Source organism: Octopus bimaculoides, chromosome 16 (assembly GCF_046866305.1).
Source record: "Octopus bimaculoides isolate indiv1 chromosome 16, ASM4686630v1, whole genome shotgun sequence".
NCBI classification, from domain to species: domain Eukaryota; kingdom Metazoa; phylum Mollusca; class Cephalopoda; order Octopoda; family Octopodidae; genus Octopus; species Octopus bimaculoides.
In genome coordinates, this window is record NC_142943.1 from 46,794,897 (window position 1) to 46,813,630 (window position 18,734).

Sequence of the window (18,734 nt, forward strand, 5' to 3'; positions counted from 1 at the left end):
TCTAATTCAATTTACTACAAGTTGCTATTCGCAATGCAGTAGAAAGATTCTAACGAATTGATTTTTATTATAACTATTGCATAAGATGTTCCTGAAAGCCAATTATATTATATCTACAAGCGGAGTGAATTTGGCAAAAACACGAAAACAGCGGACTTTCTGTGTTACTGTATAAAGTTTCTTCAAAGCTCGTCCGTATCCACTTTGTCTTTATATAAATATTAATATTTTACTGGAGTCGGTTCAATTTATTCATTGAAAATGAATCTTTTTTTAGGAATCACAAGTGTTTGAATTGATAGGATATCGAACTGCTGGCCTGGAGGAGAGCCAGCTAATCGGGCCATCAACATGTTCGACTGCTGACCACAACGGACAGCTTAGTTCTTCGCAACGATCATTTGTCTAGTTATTGTTGATATTCAACACAAGCAGAGTGGCGGGCTGGCAGAATCGTTACCGCACCGGACGAAATACTTGGCGGCATTTCGTCCGTCTTTACGTCCGTCTGAGTTTAAATTCTGCCGAGGGTCGACTTTTGCCTTTCATCCTTTTGGGGGGTCAATAAAATAAGTACCAGTTGACTACTAGGGTTGATGAAATCAACCTCACCCCCCCCCCCCCCCCCCAAAAAAAAAACATCGCTGGTCTTGTGCCCACATTTGAAACAACTATTTAATGCAAGCTGGCGGCGAGCTGGCAAAATCGTTAAAGCGCCGGACAAATTGCTTGATGGCATTTCTTCCGACTTTACGTTCAGCGTTCAAATGACACCGGGTTCGACTTTGCCTTTCGTCCTTTTGTGATCGATAAAATAAATACTTGTTCCCTTCCACGAAATTGCTGGCCTTGTGCCAAAATTTAAAACCAGTATCGCTTGTGAGTAACGTTTAAAAACTAGCTGGATGACGGGGTGGGGTGGGTGAAATATTATCTCTTTTATCTTTTAGTCATTGGACTGCGGCCATGCCGGTGGCACTGCCATGAGGGGTTCAGTCGTTTTTGCTGAGCCACTTAAATCAATTACGGGGATGTAAACAAACTGACACTGGCTGTCAAGCTGTGAGAGGACAAACACAACGGCACACACACACACACACACACACACACACACATACACACACACACACATACACATGTATGTATGTGTCAGGCTTCCACTCAGTTTCCACCAACCAAATTTACTTACAGGTCGGTCCGGGCTATAGTAGAAGACACTCGCTCAGTGGTATTGAACCTAGGACCACGGGGTTGGGAAGCAAACTTCTTAACTATACAGCCATGCCTGCGCCTATAGTTATTAATTAATAACATTTTGATTATTTCGGGATTTGCATAAGACAATGCCTGGCATGTTTTGGTCCTTCTGTGATGTCATCCTCGGTGAAGCACAAACCTCGTCACACTGACCCTGGTAGTGATAGGTGGGGGGATCGCTAAATAAATGTACGACAAATCACACTGGCTGGCGTAGGAAACTGGTCAGACAACTGACAGATGATATTGTGACACAGGTGGTCTGTTGGATTTTCGTTGGATCGATTCCTGATTTCTTCGACAACCGATCGAAGGAGCAATAATTTCATTGCGATATGATCAATACACTAAAGTCTTAAAATATTCATTCTTTGGAGCTGCAAGTAGATTCCATAAGTAAGTACAACTTATCAATGTTTGCCTCTAGTATTTCAATAGCGTGCAACATTGAATTTAAACATTTTCACTTGTATAGTGTGAAAATTAAAATTTTATGTATAAAATATTACATATTCAGTCTACACGTAAACATTATAAATTCATATACGAAAACATTATTTATACAATTTTACATACACAGCGAGTACAATATACACCTGAAAACATGTTCACTTGTATAGTTTCAAAATGGAAGCATTCTAACTGATTGTGTTGTTGAAGATAAAGTACATTGCAATGACATTTTAAATGGTGTCTCGACATAACAGTTGGGATTGTTCTGTTCGTGATAAAAAGCGCAAAGATATACATACACACATACATACATATATATATGTATGTATACACACACACACACACACACATACACAGACACACACACACACAGACACACACACACAGACACACACACACACACACACACACACACACATATATATATATATACATATATATACACACACACATATAAATATATATATATATACTCGTATATATATATATATACGCACACACATAAATACACAAAATTTATACATATATATACATAAATATATATATATATATATATATTATATATATATATATATATATATATATATATATATATATATATATATATATATATATATATATATATATATATATATATATATCTTTTATCGAGTTTTGCTTCTTGTGTTCAATAAGTTCTATACGGCAACGAGCATAGCAGAAATATATTTACCCTTGAGAAGGTTGATTTCCAGCACTTTTACTTACTTCAGCAGTATCTTATTGAACAACAGCTGTGAATTTACAACGTGTTCCATGGTTAAAAATAATTCCTACCTAAATTAATCTAATTACCAAACAAAAGACAAACTGGAAGTAAATTAAACGGATTCTTATTGTCATCTTGACGATGATAAAACCAGATTATTATTATATTGACAGAGCAGAGGTGTTACTCCAGGAGACACGAGATTCTATACAATATCATTTTAAATAAGAGGAACTACACACACACAAACACACACACACACACACACACTTTAGACTGGTGGAAATCTATATAGCAGTATTAACCGCTTGAATTCTTGAGTCTTCTGGTTATTATTATGATGGCATAAAGTTCAACTGCCAACGGTATTTAAGTACGAGTTTTTACTGTCTCTGTTCAAATCCAGCGAGATCAACTTTAACTTTTATTGACTTCGTGATCAGGAGAGTGGTCAATCCTGAGAAGTACCAGTCGAAGACTGGAATCAATACAAATGACTGTTTCCTCCCAACAAGGGAAACAGAAAATTTAAGAGAAATATTCATTCTTTAATTTATTTTAAAACTTTGGCCTAATAAATCCCCTAATATTTAATTCTAACTGCTAATCCTAAATAATTTGACCTTCAACTAGCTCCTCTATTCACGACTACCTATACATCCATAGCCCCATTGCTAAAAATAACTCTACAACCACTGACCTTAGCCATAGAGCGGACACAATCATTTACTACTAGATTTCCTCCCTAACCTCTATAGACTAGAAGAATCCCCCTAGCACCTACTATTCCCTTTAAATTCCTTTCATTTTGTTCTATTTTGTTTATTTTTTACGTTATCCTCCTCCTACTCCTCTCTCTTATCTTCTTGGCTATCTTTGTACACTATATTATTAGATACTATATGTTTATATACCTTTCTTTATCCTTAACACCAATCCTTAACTTCCCCATTCATTCTATCTACCTCTCTTTCTATCAATTTACTTTTCTTTCTTTTTATCACTTAATAGCCACCTCGGCTACTATTCCATTGTTGAATGTTGATATTTTCGCGTCTTTTTTCTGGATGTCTACAATATCAGGACTTTAACCCACATGGATTTACGCAGGATTGCACCTACGGGCTTATGGACTTATTTCTACAAGATCGGAAAGTTGAACTGTGAACTTGTATATATATATATATGTTACTTTTTGGCCATATAATGATACGTGCTTTTCTCCTGATTATCTACTCCTTCCTCCTTTTACTCCTCTTTCGACGTTTCCCTTTTTCCGACGAAGAACTATGCTCATTTCCACTCCTATTCTTCTATCTAAAATTTTTTACTGAGCGTCAATTTAATATATTTACTGTATACATCGTTTTAACTATTGCAGCTTTCTCCAGATCTTTTCATTTTTAATTTTACTACGTATATATATATATATATATATATATATAGTAAAGTTTCTTTGTTTATTTATAGGCACTACTCAGAAGTGCTCAGATAAAGGACTCGATACGCAAAGGTATCAAAAAATGTTATGGAGAATTTCAGATGGATTCAACAATATATTTATACATATTCTGCCATGGATCGATGCATATCAGTCTTAAAATATACCAATGTATCAGTCGTTAATATATATATATATATATATATATATATATATATATATATATATATATACATCCATACATACACTAGCACTGTGACGAGCGAGATCTTACGTAGAAATAGATCACGAGATAAAGAGTTAATGGAAATATTCTAATAATATCATGGAATTCTATCCAGAAAGGTAACATCTGTAGAATTGGTTCATGGGTTTTTCAATTTTTACAATATTTTCTGAATGTATCGATACTTTCCTACCGAACACAATATTCCTTACAAAAGCTTATAAAACAAAGTTAATACGCAGTATAAGCTTGTCAACGAGTGTATCTCTATATGTGTAAACCCATCCTGTTAGAAATAGCAGCTAAATCTTCCTGAAATTGCATCTTATAATTGCAAGAAAGGAAACGCTTTAGAGAAGTGTTCTCAGATATATATTATGATCAATGTGTGTTCAAAGCTATTAAACCTTTGATCATGTATGTACTGAATCGTAGTTGGGCAGTTCGATGGGACAAGCAACAACAACAAGATCTACGATGTCAAAAGAAAGCACGCAGGGCATCCATCATTCACACACACACACACACACACACACACACACACAAACACACAGACACAAGCACACACACAAACAAACAGCACACACACACACACACACACACACACACACAAACATAGAAAGATACACATCCACACACATTTCGCGCACACATACTGACAGCCAAATATACAATAACACAAACCCACGCCCGTATAGTTAACTCATACACACACACACACATATGCACACACTCATAGATGTGATGCTTACATACATTCTATGAGCCCGCTTCACAGACACTCATACATACACACATACATGCGCTTTCATCTCAAGCATACACACTTTCATCACTACACACACTCACCTGACTCGCAAGCATGCATACACCCCCACCCCCCACAAGCCCCCACACACACACACGCACATGCATACACACACACGCACATGCACATACACGCACACACACACACGCACACACACGTATGCGCTCATGAATCACACACACTTCCACACCTGAGCACTAGCTTGAAAATAACTCATATACAAACACATACTTCGGCTTGGGGAATTTTACTTCCTTAGTTAACCACTACGCACACACACACACACATACACACACACAAACACACACACAAACACACACACAAACACATTCACACACACACAAATACACACACACTTACATTCTTCCTTCCAAATATCCACATTCACAGATACTCACCAGACATGTACACACGCAAAAATACAATTTATATTATGCCAAAGCACACATACAATGCAACAAAATCGCATACACTTTTCAGACACATACACATTTCAGACACATACACGTCAATGTGTCTCAAACATACTTCTGCGTTTTGGATAAAAAAAACAAAACGTCGTATGTTGATTTAAACACAGACAGGAACTAAACACGAATTTTAAATTGTAGATACAAAGAGAAAAATCATAACTGCTCGCCTCAGTTGTAATGTATACACACACACACACACGCACGTACACACACATACACACACAGATGCACACATACACATGGCCATAGTAGTTTCCCAAACGTGTTTGCATGTGCAAAAATACAATCGGTACAGACATATGGACATATGTCTACACATACGCCAATGAAACGTACAGGTTGAAACTAGGAATAAAACTCAGGCACTTACCGTCAGAGGTTTTCTTATTTCTTTACTGCCCACAAGGGGCTACACACAGAGCAGACACACAAGGACAGACAAACGGATTAAGTCGATTATACCGACCCCAGTGCGTAACTGGTACTTATTTAATCGACCCCGAAAGGATGAAGGGCAAAGTCGACCTCGGCGGAATTTGAACTCAGAACGTAGAGGCAGACGAAATACCGCTAAGCATTTCGCCCAGCGTACTAACGTTTCTGCCACCTCACCGTCAGAAGTTTTCTATGCACTTATACTGCACACATACGCATGCATACACACACACACACACACACACACACACACACACATAGCGGTCCATACACGCACGCACGCACATATACTCAACATACATGCGTCAATATTTTCTGATGCCCGACATACTCATCAATACATATCTCACAGATTTTCACAAATGCACTTACATCCATTTCCTTATCAGCCTATCTGGTGTCACCTTATAAAAGGGCGTTATGCCCGGCTAATACCGCTTTTCCTTTATCTTCACTGCCCTCTCTTATCTACTTCCGTATGTTTCACCTCATTTTGCTTTTCTTTCTGATGAAGGACTAACGATCAAAACGTCATAGGCACTCTTCTGCCTTGATACAAACGTTAAACATTAATCATCATACCATGAACTTGTGTTGTGTTTTTATTAGTTTTATTCTTTTTCTTTACTTAGATTTGTGTGTGTTTGTGTGTATGCATGCGCATCCATAGGTATGCATGGGCATATATATATATATATATATGCATCGGTGTGTATGTTTGTGTGTATGCTTCTGTGTGTGCACGTGTGTGTGTGTGTGTGTGTGTGTGTGTGTGTGTGTGTGCTGGAAGAACATAGACAACAGATATATAAAAGGAAAGTACTCGGATGTACAGTGGGTCATAAATTATATTTTAAACTAAAATTAGAGTTAAGTTATTTGCTTTTGGTTTGCAAGCAACAATCAATTTAGTAAAGACCGAAAGTGCGCGCGCGTGTATATGCGTACGCCCTGATGCAGTACCAGGCAGTGGCTCTCATGGCTTCTGACCTTAACTGATTCAAAGTGTTATCATGTACATTGTTTTGTCTTGGTATAAAAGATGGACTACAACAAATATTCTACTTAGTACTACACGTTTGCTTGTCAGTTGTTTGACCTTAACCTGTTGAGCATGTCCCTTGGTAGCTGACGATATGTGCATCTCTGATCACAAGCAGTAGTAGTGGAGAGAGAGCATCATAGCCATGTGTTGAGAGGAATTCTTTGGGGTTTGAATAATTCACCTTTGGAAACATGGGTGTTTTGCTCAACATCCTTAAACAAACCTTATTCAGGGACCTTTTGAGCGGGATGGGCTACTCGACCTGAAGAAAATTCTAACTGGGCCCCACCTGCGAGGTCATGCGTTGTTAATCTTGATATGAGATCACCATGTGGCGCACATATGGTTGTGATGCATGTGCCTGGTGTACCCTTATCAGACGGGTAGTCATGATGGGTATATTGGGCTTCGTATATTTTACCCCAGTGTCACTTTGATGGCATGCACTGCTCCCTCACTCAATAATAATAATAATAGTAATAATAATAATAATAATAATAATAATAATAATAATAATAATAATAATAATAATAATAATAATAATAATAATCAGCTAAATTAAACGCAAAAGAAACAGACAAAGCAAAATCCCAGCAATGGCTGAGAAGCTCAGGACGCAAAGCAGAGACTGAAGGATTTTTAATTGCTGCACAAGACCAAAGCCTCCCCACCAGAAATTACCAAAAACATATAATGAAAAGAAACATAACAAGTAACTGCAGAATATGTGGAGATGGACAAGAAACAATAAATCATATTATCTCTGGCTGCCCAGTCCTGGCTAAGAAGGAATATATTCACAGACACGACAGAGCTGGGACCTATATACACTGGAAGCTATGCCAACACTATGGAATAACAACAGAAAGAAAAGTAAATGTATATATGTGTGTGTGTGTGTGTGTGTGTGTAGCGAGAGAGAGAGGTAGAGAGAGTACGTATATACATACACGCGCATTCTCTCAAACCGACAGACACACACACACACACACTGACGTACACGCATGCACATAGACATACACACATACGTACTTCACTGAGCCTGTGCTTCGATGCGTACTTACGTTTCTATTAATGTAAGAAAGCTTTACAGAACGGAAAAATCTCCAGGCGTGTTTATATTTTTCTCTTTAAATTTCTGTTATTTGAAAGACAATTATATTTCCAACTCTGGTTTTCCATTAAATTAACGTATTTCTCCAAGTCATAGCTCTAATTCTATCTGTGTTGTATCTGTGTGAATTAATTGCTTCATATCTTTTGATTGATTTCCTTTCAGGATTTATTCTCTTTTGTTTTTTGCTCTCCACGTACTTTTGTCTCTTTTATAGAAGTTTTGCATCTTACACGAATCGAAGATCAGGAATTGGTGAGATATTTGTTGTCTGTGAAGAATGGTGAAGATGGAAGATGTGAATGTACATAGGCTTCTATGTATTTATATTGGATATGTGTATGTGCGTGTAAGTGTGTGTGTGTGTATGTGTGTGTATGCGCATGTATACATGTATGCGTACGTATAAGTGTAAATATGTGTTATGAGTTTGTGTGTGTATGTGTATATATATATATATATATGTGTGTGTGTGTGTGTGTGTATGTGCACACATACACACACACTATTTTCATGCATAACCGTGTTTGTGTCCTTTTTTGTGTTTTTTATTTTTTATTCGAAGTTTGCTGTTTGAACCCATTTCAAATGATGACATGTAAGTCAATGATTAGGCGTGGAATATAACAGCTACACGTGTATGTATGTGTGTGTGTGTGTGTGTGTGTGTGTGTGTGTATGCAGGTATATGCATGTATGAGAAAGAGAGAGTGTATGTGTGTGCATGTGTGTGTGTGTGTGTGTGTCTGCGCGTTCGTGCGTGTACATGCATCCTTACTTTACATAAACATTCTTTTCTACTCTAGGAACAAGGCCCGAAATTTTTTTGGCGGGAGGGGGCAGTCGATTAGATCGACCCCAGTACGCAACTGGTACTTAATTTATCGACCTCGAAAGAATGAAAGGCAAAGTCGACCTCGGCAGAATTTGAACTCAGAACGTACTGGCAGACGAAATACCGCTAAGCATTTCGCCCGGCGTGCTAACGTTTCCGCCAGCTCACAGCCTTTTCTAGCTCGCTGCCTCTACATAAACATTGCATGCCTGGAATACTGTCGTAACGTGGAATTCCATATCGCGATGCCTATTTTGCCAATTACTTTTATGTTATAATTTCAGACAGCTTTTTTCAATATATAACAACCACTTAAGAACGTTAATAAGTAAGTAACGTGCTAACCACAAACAATATTGGCTACTCTCTGGGTGATGGGAGGTGATTTATTTCGAGTTACCACCTCCTTCACTGCAAGTCACTATCTTCAGCGTCTGCTGAAAAAGATGAAGAACTTACTCGAAATTACTTATCATTTACGGCCCATCATCGTCTTCTACACCTCAGTGTATACACTGACCTCGTTATGAATTCAATTCATTTTATCTCTGTCATTTTTATGTTACGATAGTAATTGGAATCTTATATTACAGTTATGATTAGAATTGTTATAAGCAAAGACTTGTAGATCTTTCTCTAGAAGTGCCATCTCTTTAGTCGCATACTTCGCAGTCATCTGAAACGGAATAAGTGAAGCTTATTTTGATCTACAATTGGTTCTTGATCCAAGGACATCAGCTTCTCGTTGCAAAAACTTTTCCATATGTGACTAGAGCAACTCGACCACATCATCTTTCTACATAACCATAACATTTTACTAAACCTGATGCAGATTTTTTGATAGTAGAAAACCTGACACGGATAAAAATTGCATTTCATCCAATGATTCGGTATCCATAATACTGACCATTTCCCCAGAGCTCTCTAACTTTTGCTTTATCACCCGCTATGTATTGCTTTATGGTTTGTTTCAAAGTTCTCAGATAATATTTGTTGAAGTTACCATCGACATTTTCATCCATTAAATTAGAAGTTGTGTTGTTGGAGATATAATTCCGATCTCACATCACCAGAAAGATCATCTAAGTTTACTGAGTGGTTTTATGTATTGTCTAAACAAGGATATCAAATTCGTTTGGCTTTGCGGACCAGATTTAAACGCATTAAATGTCCCTCGGGCCATATGATGACAGTTATTTCCCCCAAGCCCCAATTCTTAATATAAGTCAAAATAATTGAATAAATGGGTCAGTATACATTTTAGCAACTTTATTCACAGAAAATGAAAAGAAAGATTATGTGACATCAGCAAAGTTTGTGGGCAGAGAGGGATAAGGAGATAGAATGTGTCCAAATGAATACATACAGCTCTTGGGAAGACTAATGATTGATAGAAAACTTGCACGGCTTGAGTTACGAAACCTTTCAAGCTCTTTCATGTACTTAAAATCCATTCAGCCGAACGCGTCCGTATATTTGAAGAAAAAATAATTCTCGTTTGATTCTGCATGTATGGACAAAGTGAAAGAGAAATAGATCTCATCTTTTCGTATATGGATTCGTGTTTCTTTTTTGGTTGAGATAATAAAATATTCTCTTAGGTACATTGATCCGACTAATTGCAACCAGTGTCAATCACAACTCTAGTCGGGGTCCGATTCTGAACGTATGAAAGTGATTTATATTTAGGAGAATATTTTGGAATTAAAGAATACTACTAAAATTTCGTTTAATACAGTTGAGCCCGAAATCAGGTTTAACATGGCTGCGGTCTGTGTGTTTAACAGAATCTTGTTTTAAAAGAGTACTGCTTTGCTGGAAATATCAATAATTGGCACTGTACTTGTCTACAGTAGAGCAACGTTCGTAAACTCATCATGGAAACGATTTGTACTCACTCAAGCTTCTTTTTTTTATTTGGCGCCAAGCGTAGACATTAAAAGCATTTTTCTGCTAATACATTGATATAAACCGAGAGTTAAAATTTATATCATCAGTAACATTTCTTCCGACAAGAACAGTTAGAGAAATGTTTTGGAAGCATTAAAGCCAGGTGCTCATTTTTCGTTAGTAAAAATATAAGTCGAATCAGGGAAGCGCCACAGGAATGTCTTGTTTCATTAACATTGTATACTTGATGTAGTCTCCTCTTGCAATCATTCCGTTCAGCCTCTGTATGCCGCTTTAGCAACTCATCCACATCCGATATCCAACAGAGTATTAAATTCGTTATAAATGCTGAATTTTCGCGGTCCCATTCTTTTCGTGTATTTCATCATTGGAAATATTAAAAAATTATTGATTTGCTATTTGCTAACAGTTTCAAAAGATTTTTACAAAATGAATGAAAGCAGATCTTTGTTGCAAAATTCACCAGACCCATTCTAACGAATCAACTCTCCGTGTATTTAATTCATTTGATCCGCTTCATACAATGGTTGTGAATTTTTAACTGCCTCGCGGGAAGACACATAAATCTTGAGAACAGTTCGCTGAACAATGTAACTAAGCGGAGTTATGTGTGACATGTAGGAGTTCTACTGTATAAATTGATTTTAAGCTTTTGTAGAAGACTCATTAGAATTAGATGCAATGTTGTAAATAAAAAGAAAAATATGAAGTTGAAATTATGAAACAAGACCGTCATTAAAATCTTTAGCATAAAACTATTTCCAATAATGAAAACAAATGATGGAGAAGAGAAGAGCATGAAAACAGCGAGCAGAAAAAAAACCAAAGCCTTCTGGAGTTTAATGAGTAAACGTTTCGATCAGTTTGGTAGATGATATTGACCAAACAAGATTACAATAAGATAGATGCTGCTTTCTTTCTCACAACAATTTCCAGTCAAATCTATATTCGGAGAAGGGTTTAGAACAAAAAAATTAAAAAAGCATCTGATGAATTTTATACGTTTATATAAACACGCGCTCACAAGAGAGAAGCAGCGAAAAAGAGACACAACGACTCTCAGAAAAAATTCTAAGGTGCATATTACGTTGACCATCACCATTTTATCTACGTTCGCTAAGCCTGGTGGCTGCCCTTTCTTTCTTCTGTCCCCTACTTGCAAGTTTACAGAGTAGTAAATAGTAAAACTACGAAAGGGAAAGAAGAAAATGCCTCATTATACGAGAGAAAGTATTGAAACGATACTCTCTATCAGTTGATTTTAGTTTATTGTGTTGGGATGCGAGGATAACAAAGAAAACGCGTGCCTGAATGTGGATCAAAATAAACCGAAATATCTTTGGCGATATCATGACAGGCAATTACGGCTGGAAGGAGTGCTAACTGTCAGGAATTCCGAAATCGTTGGGGTACACTGTGTAACTATGTATATATATATATGGTAGTAACAGAGAAAGAGGAATTTCGATTATCCCTACGTGGTGAGTTGTAATATGTATATAAGAAATTTAAAAAAGGAAAATACACACACTTTATATAGTTTTAATATAATTTTTAATATATCGACCGGTTTCGCTTTCGCTATTCATGATATTATGGTTTACTTATTTGAATATGTATTTTCTTAATTATAAGGCACCAAAAGAGAATGACCCTCCCCCAGACACAACAGTATATATATATATATATATATATATATATATATATATATATATATATATATATATATATATATATATATATATATATATATAAATTGTGCACGGAGACGTTACAACCGTATCTGATTATTAAAATGCTTCAATTCTGTGTTTGTATTTAACTGACTGCTGACATAAATGGTTTCTTCAATTGCTTTGATGCGACATCTACCATTAATAACACTATCGGCATTTTTAACGACACGGGGGTGATAGTACATATATATATATATATATATATATATATATATATATATATATATATATATATATATATATGTATGTATGTATGTATGTATGTGTGTATATATACATACATGTGTGTATGTATGTATATGTATATGTATATGCATGTATGCGCATATAGGATAATATATTATTACTTTAGTTTATCTGAAAGCCAATTACATTCTCACTTCAGTTTTCCATTAAATTAATATATTTCTCCAAGTCAGAACTATATTTCCATTCATTATGTTTCTATGAATTAATTACTTTTATTCTTTATTGATTTATTTCTATATTTTGCATTTTTATTTATCTATTCTCCTCTTCAGATATGTTTAATTGGTGACATATTTATTGGTGTTGCGAAAATAGATTTGTGCGCACGCGTGTGTGAGTGTGTGTATGTTGTGTATATGTTTCCTGATGAAGGGACATTGTCCACATGGTTTGTAAGATTTTTTATTAATTTTTCTACCAGCGCATGAACTCTGGAAATGGCCGTAGAAAGTGAACTTCTTCCAACTGTATTATATACCTTATATACCGTTGATATATTTTTTAAAATCCACCGAACTCTATGGGTCTTTTAAGTGAATCTCTTAACCGGTCTTCGTTTTAATACACACACAAAAAAAAGGAAAATAATGTTATCACTTCTCTTTTTCTCACACTTCCTTTCAAACGTATCCCACATGGGTCTTATTTACATGTATTTTTATGTATATTTAAACATATACTCTTTTATTCTTTTACTTATTTCAGTCATTTGACTGCGGCCATGCTGGAGCACCGCCTTTAGTCGAGCAAATCGACTCCAGAAATATAACAAAATAACGTCGGTAACTTCTGCTCGTAGTAGTAGTAGTAGTAGTAGTAGTAGTAGTAGTAGTAGTAGTAGTAGTAGTAGTAGCATATAGTAAGACTATTCCAGGAAAAATGGTGACTGTACTCTGACAATAATTATGCCAGCAGTTACGCCTCGCTGCAAATATCGTATAAGCTCGCCCTGTAAAACTGGGTTTTTTTTTTTAATACGCAAATCTGATTGGAAAGATCTATGTTGCTGCCATCACTCAAAAATCCGGGAAACGTTTCATATAATTTTATTGGTCAGATATTTGCTGACGTCATTATTCAATCTGTCAAATTTCCGGTTGCTGTTTACAAACAGATCCCGATTGAGAATCAAAGTGTAGACGTGCTACACGTGCATATGTGTGTGTGCATGTCTTTATGTGTTTCATGTATGCATGTGTGCATGTATAAAGCTATACTGACCCGTCGAGACTGAAGCAGTGAGCCGCTGTAAGTAACCAAACTTCGTCTATAAGTGTGGCTCCACAACTGCGGATGCTAGGTTCGTTGTCTTCTGGTGTGAAGTAAGTGGCTGACAATAACACTAACCAGGGGAACTCCTTATTCTGAACAGCATTACCACCGATTATCGAACTGACAAAAGCTGAAAAGAGATACGCATTTACATGAGGTTTTAAGTGCCTCCGGCAGGAGAGCAATTCAAACTAAATGCATGGCTATTGAATGAGTATAATTATAGAAAATATTTAAACTAACATTTTCACCAAACACCTATAAATATTTCTTTTAAAAATGACTTAAACAAATCGTAGCCCAAATATTTTTCATTTAAAATAATTAAACTCCATGCGGTGCAAAGAAATTAATGAAAACACAAATGTCTTAACGTCATCGCTTGCCCAAACGAATAGACAATTATCATTCAAAAAGCGGAAGTCCATACCAACTTTCTAACGGAAGTGAGGTTGTACACAAAATAATATATGACATATATTATACAAATATTATACAAATATATTATACAAAATAATATATGACAACCACCTTACAAACTGCAAAGTATCGACTTAACCTCCATTTTTTATTAAAACTAATCATTACTTGAAGAGTAGAGATCACTCCATATTTCTTTTCTTAACGTAACATTATTTCCCTAAATGAGTCACTAACTTTTACAATTCTATCTCCAAATATTCCAACCTCATTTATTATTCTCCTGTATCTAATAACGTGACTGGAAAACACGTTTTGTTTGCGCCAAAGGAAACGATGCAATACGCAAATTGAAATTATCAATTTTATTATAAATACTAATCACAATTTTTTTTATTTATACACCATGCAAACACACGCACTTATATGTACATGTATATGCATCATACATACATTATATATGTGTATATATATATATATATATATATATATATATATATATATATATATATATATATATACACATATACGTATGTGTGCGTTTGTATGTGTATGTATGACTAGCTTTTCAATGATTAGCTGAATAGTCGATTCCACATATATTATTGATGAAGCCTGCGTCAAAATCCATTGATACGGTCACAAATTCGGCGACAAATAAACACAAGAAATAAACAAATGAGTGGAAATTGAGTCGGTGAGTGTGTTATATTAAAGCACTAAGTCTCTCTCCAGACACAACATTATTATTATTATTATTATTATTATTATTATTATTATTATTATTATTATAGACGTTGCACACTATACAATATTGTGATGTTGTTGATTGAAGATATTGTGTCTACCGGGGGTTTGTAATGTTTGTCAAGTCACAGCAAGGAACTCAGACAGACAGACTACTTTACGCAATATGCGTGCAATTCCAAGTAATGCCGATTTTTCTCAATACATCTAGATTGTAGGATATTTCTAAAGTTTCCAGATGTCTTTTCAGGTTTGGTGGTATTGAACTCAATGCTCCGATGACAACAGGACTATTCAGGATCGTCAGCACGCCGGGCAAAATGCTTAACAGCATTTCATTCGTTTTTTTTCGTTCTGAGTTCAAATTCCGCCGAGGTCGGCTTTTCCTTTCAGACCTTGCGCCTATAGTAGAAAGGATTATTATTATTATCATAATTAATAGTAGTGATCTAAGACCAAATTTGCCTTTGTCTAATTTAAACTGAGATTATAAAGCAATGAGTACAACAAAAGCTGGGCATTTGTTGTGGCTCAATATCTACTTGGCCAGTTCTCCTTTCTTATTTCTTTATTGCCCACAAGGGGCTACACACAGAGGGGATAAACAAGGACAGACAAACGGATTAAGTCGATTATATCGACCCCGGTACGTAACTGGTACTTATTTAATCTACCCCGAAAGGATGAAAGGCAAAATCGACCTCGGCGGAATTTGAACTCAGAACATAGCGGCAGACGAAATACCACTAAGCATTTCTTCCAGCGTTGCTAACGTTTCTGCCACCTCGCCGCCTTCAGCTCGCCGCCTTCAGCTCGCCGCCTTCAGCTCGCCGCCTTCAGCTCGCCGCCTTCAGCTCGCCGCCTTCAGCTCGCCGCCTTCAGCTCGTCGCCTTCAGCTCGCCGCAAGTTCTCCTTTCTTGCAGGTTTCCATCCTTTCATGGAGCTACAGTAAGCATCAGGAAAACAAACTGTTCAATTAATTCTTCTGCGCTACAACTACAGTTACTGTCTTTATGAAATAGAAGTCATTTGCTTTTCTGTTCAAGTCCGTCAGATGCAGATTCCATTCCTCTGTTCTTAACATTGTGTCGCACCAGCACCCTCCCTATTCACTCAGTCTTTCCTCTGTGAAACAGCAAACCCTTTACAGAGAGGTTTCCAATGTTATCCAACCGATGCAGTTAATCGTGCGATATCACTTCACAATGAAGATTTAGCAAGTAAACAATAGACATATTCTTCCGACCATGCTGACGATCTTTTGTTCTTATCTGACATCTTATGGCAACCAAGTAAAGGAGGAGAAAGGATGGCACTGTTCTGCTGAAAATCTGTCATTTGGAAAGTTTTCCTTTCTTAATCGACAGATTTGGTGGCAAAATTGAATGTAATTTAGACAGGCTGTCAAAAGCTTCGCCTCGCCAATATTCACAAATATGTAGAGAGGAAGACAACATAGTCATGCATTCACACACACACACACACACACACACACACACACACACACACACACACACACACACACACACACACACACACAGAAATGATTATTTATCTGAGTCAATTGTTTATGTTTCGTAGTCGGAAGAAGCATCTATCAATGGGTGATCAATCATTTTGACTGGTGATAAAGTATAAAATGGAAATCAAGACGTTCTTTCGCGGTAAAAGTTGAGTGAATGGTTTACGAACGACAAGTTGCTGGATCGAATTACCAGGACCTTCATCATATTTTGTCTCCTTTAAGGAAGACCTCGATACCAGAAAATTCTTTCTTGGGCGTAGCCAAGGTCAACTTTTTATGGAGGAATGATTAATTGAGCACGCAACAAGTCTTCCTGTCTCCATATGATTGATGTTGTCCATCGGTGACGACTGATGCAGTTTGGAACCAGCATTGTTACAGGCGAACTCGGAACGTTTATACCGCTAGACATCTCATTAAACACTAACAATTCCACGGATCCAACTCCCGGGGCTGTGAAATCTTTCCTTGTTTTCACAATAATACAAATACAAAGAATAAACAAAAGTTAAGGCTATTTTGGTGATGGAGTTTATTTTAGGACACTTCAACGAGAAGGAAAGTATTTGTAGCTTGTTGCTGCCGTTTCTACTGCTCCTAAACATTAATTATTGTCATTAAAACTTGATTATACACTAATTGTTATAATTACTGCAGTGAATAGTTTTAGTTTTACCCGTGTCGAACACTGAATTCAATCTTTACTTCGTTCCCCTTTGATTTCCATTCACATACGTTCAGAAAAAACAAACATCTTACCAGTGGATCAAACCTCTTCGTCTGCCAAAATTGTTCAAATGCCGACCAAACAGAAACACGAAATATCATTTATAGAGCATGAATATATTCCACAACAGAATTACTTGTAGGATGGTGTTTGTGTATATAAATTCTTCGAAAATATTCAGATGGACACACTCTCCATATGGATTAGACCTCATATTTTAGAAGTAAAATAAATGGAAATGTTTAGCGCTCACACCTTTCAAGAGACATTTAGCGACGTAAGTAAAATAAAAAAATAATTCTTAGTAAATACAGAAATTGCCTTCAAAGGCGCCTATCACAGATAAAACTGTTACTTCTTGTGTCGGGCAACAGCAGCCATTTATAGCGGAGCAAGGGAGACAATATGAAATTGTATCGTAATTTAGAGGCACAAGAGATATGAAATGGCTTTCGAATGGTGATGAAACAAGGACAAAACACTGTTTGATGATAACAAATGATAACAAATCGCTTTCTTGGCGATGTTTTTCTACAGAAAATATTGTTAAGGTGAATTGGCAGAATCAGTAAGTTTTGAGTTCAAATCCTTCGGAGTCAATATTGTTTTTTAGTCTTCCAAGAGCAATATAATCGAACTTTCAACTTTCTGCAAAAATTAGAAACCAATATTTTTTATGTCTAGTTTTGTCACAAAGCTATATGCTGGTGGAAGTAAACAGTCGATTATATCAGTCTCTTGTAAGAACTTTACTTTATCGACCCCGGATGAATAAAGGTCAAAAATTACCTCGGTGGTATTTGATTGCAAAACAGACTAAACAAAAACAAAGGGACTGCAAGGTATTTCGTCCGACGCTGTTCTTGGAGTTTTGTGAAGATCAACATTTAATTTCACATACCTTTCTCAATAATTATAGCAAGCATCCAGTATATGGCAATTGTTAAAATCATACTGTTTACCGAGTCAGACAGTTCGTGTCAGCATTCGTCTCTGAAAACAATAGAAGATACAGAAGGTCTTGATTGTTTATTTACAGTTAAGTTGGTGGAACTGGAGAAGTATCAACTAAAAAGAGAAAATTTATTTTAACCAATAACCAATACTTTTCTCGGAAAATATGGAAAAATAAATCCAGACAAATTTTAGCGTCATCTGGTTTCTCTAAGCGAACGTTTCATATATAGAACTATATACGTGTTGTCAAAGAAAAGAAGAGTACAGTAATCCTTCGGCTATTGCGGGTGTTACGTTCCAACCCCGCCCCACGATAAGTGAAAATCCGCGAAGTAGAAACAGTACCGTATATATT

General features: G+C 36.3%; 1 protein-coding gene across 1 annotated transcript in view; it reads right to left on the bottom strand.

Annotated features, from left to right (window-relative positions):
* Nucleotides 1-18,375, bottom strand: part of LOC106874038 (serine protease 30-like) — a 43,574-nt gene extending 25,199 nt beyond the window's left edge. The window contains exons 1-2 of the mRNA XM_014921600.1: nucleotides 18,324-18,375; nucleotides 13,953-14,133 (exon numbers count right to left, since the gene is read on the bottom strand). Coding sequence (XP_014777086.1) covers nucleotides 13,953-14,133; nucleotides 18,324-18,375 — 233 coding nt within the window. The remainder of the gene's footprint in view (nucleotides 1-13,952; nucleotides 14,134-18,323) is intronic.
* Between the last annotated feature and the right edge of the window lie 359 nt (nucleotides 18,376-18,734).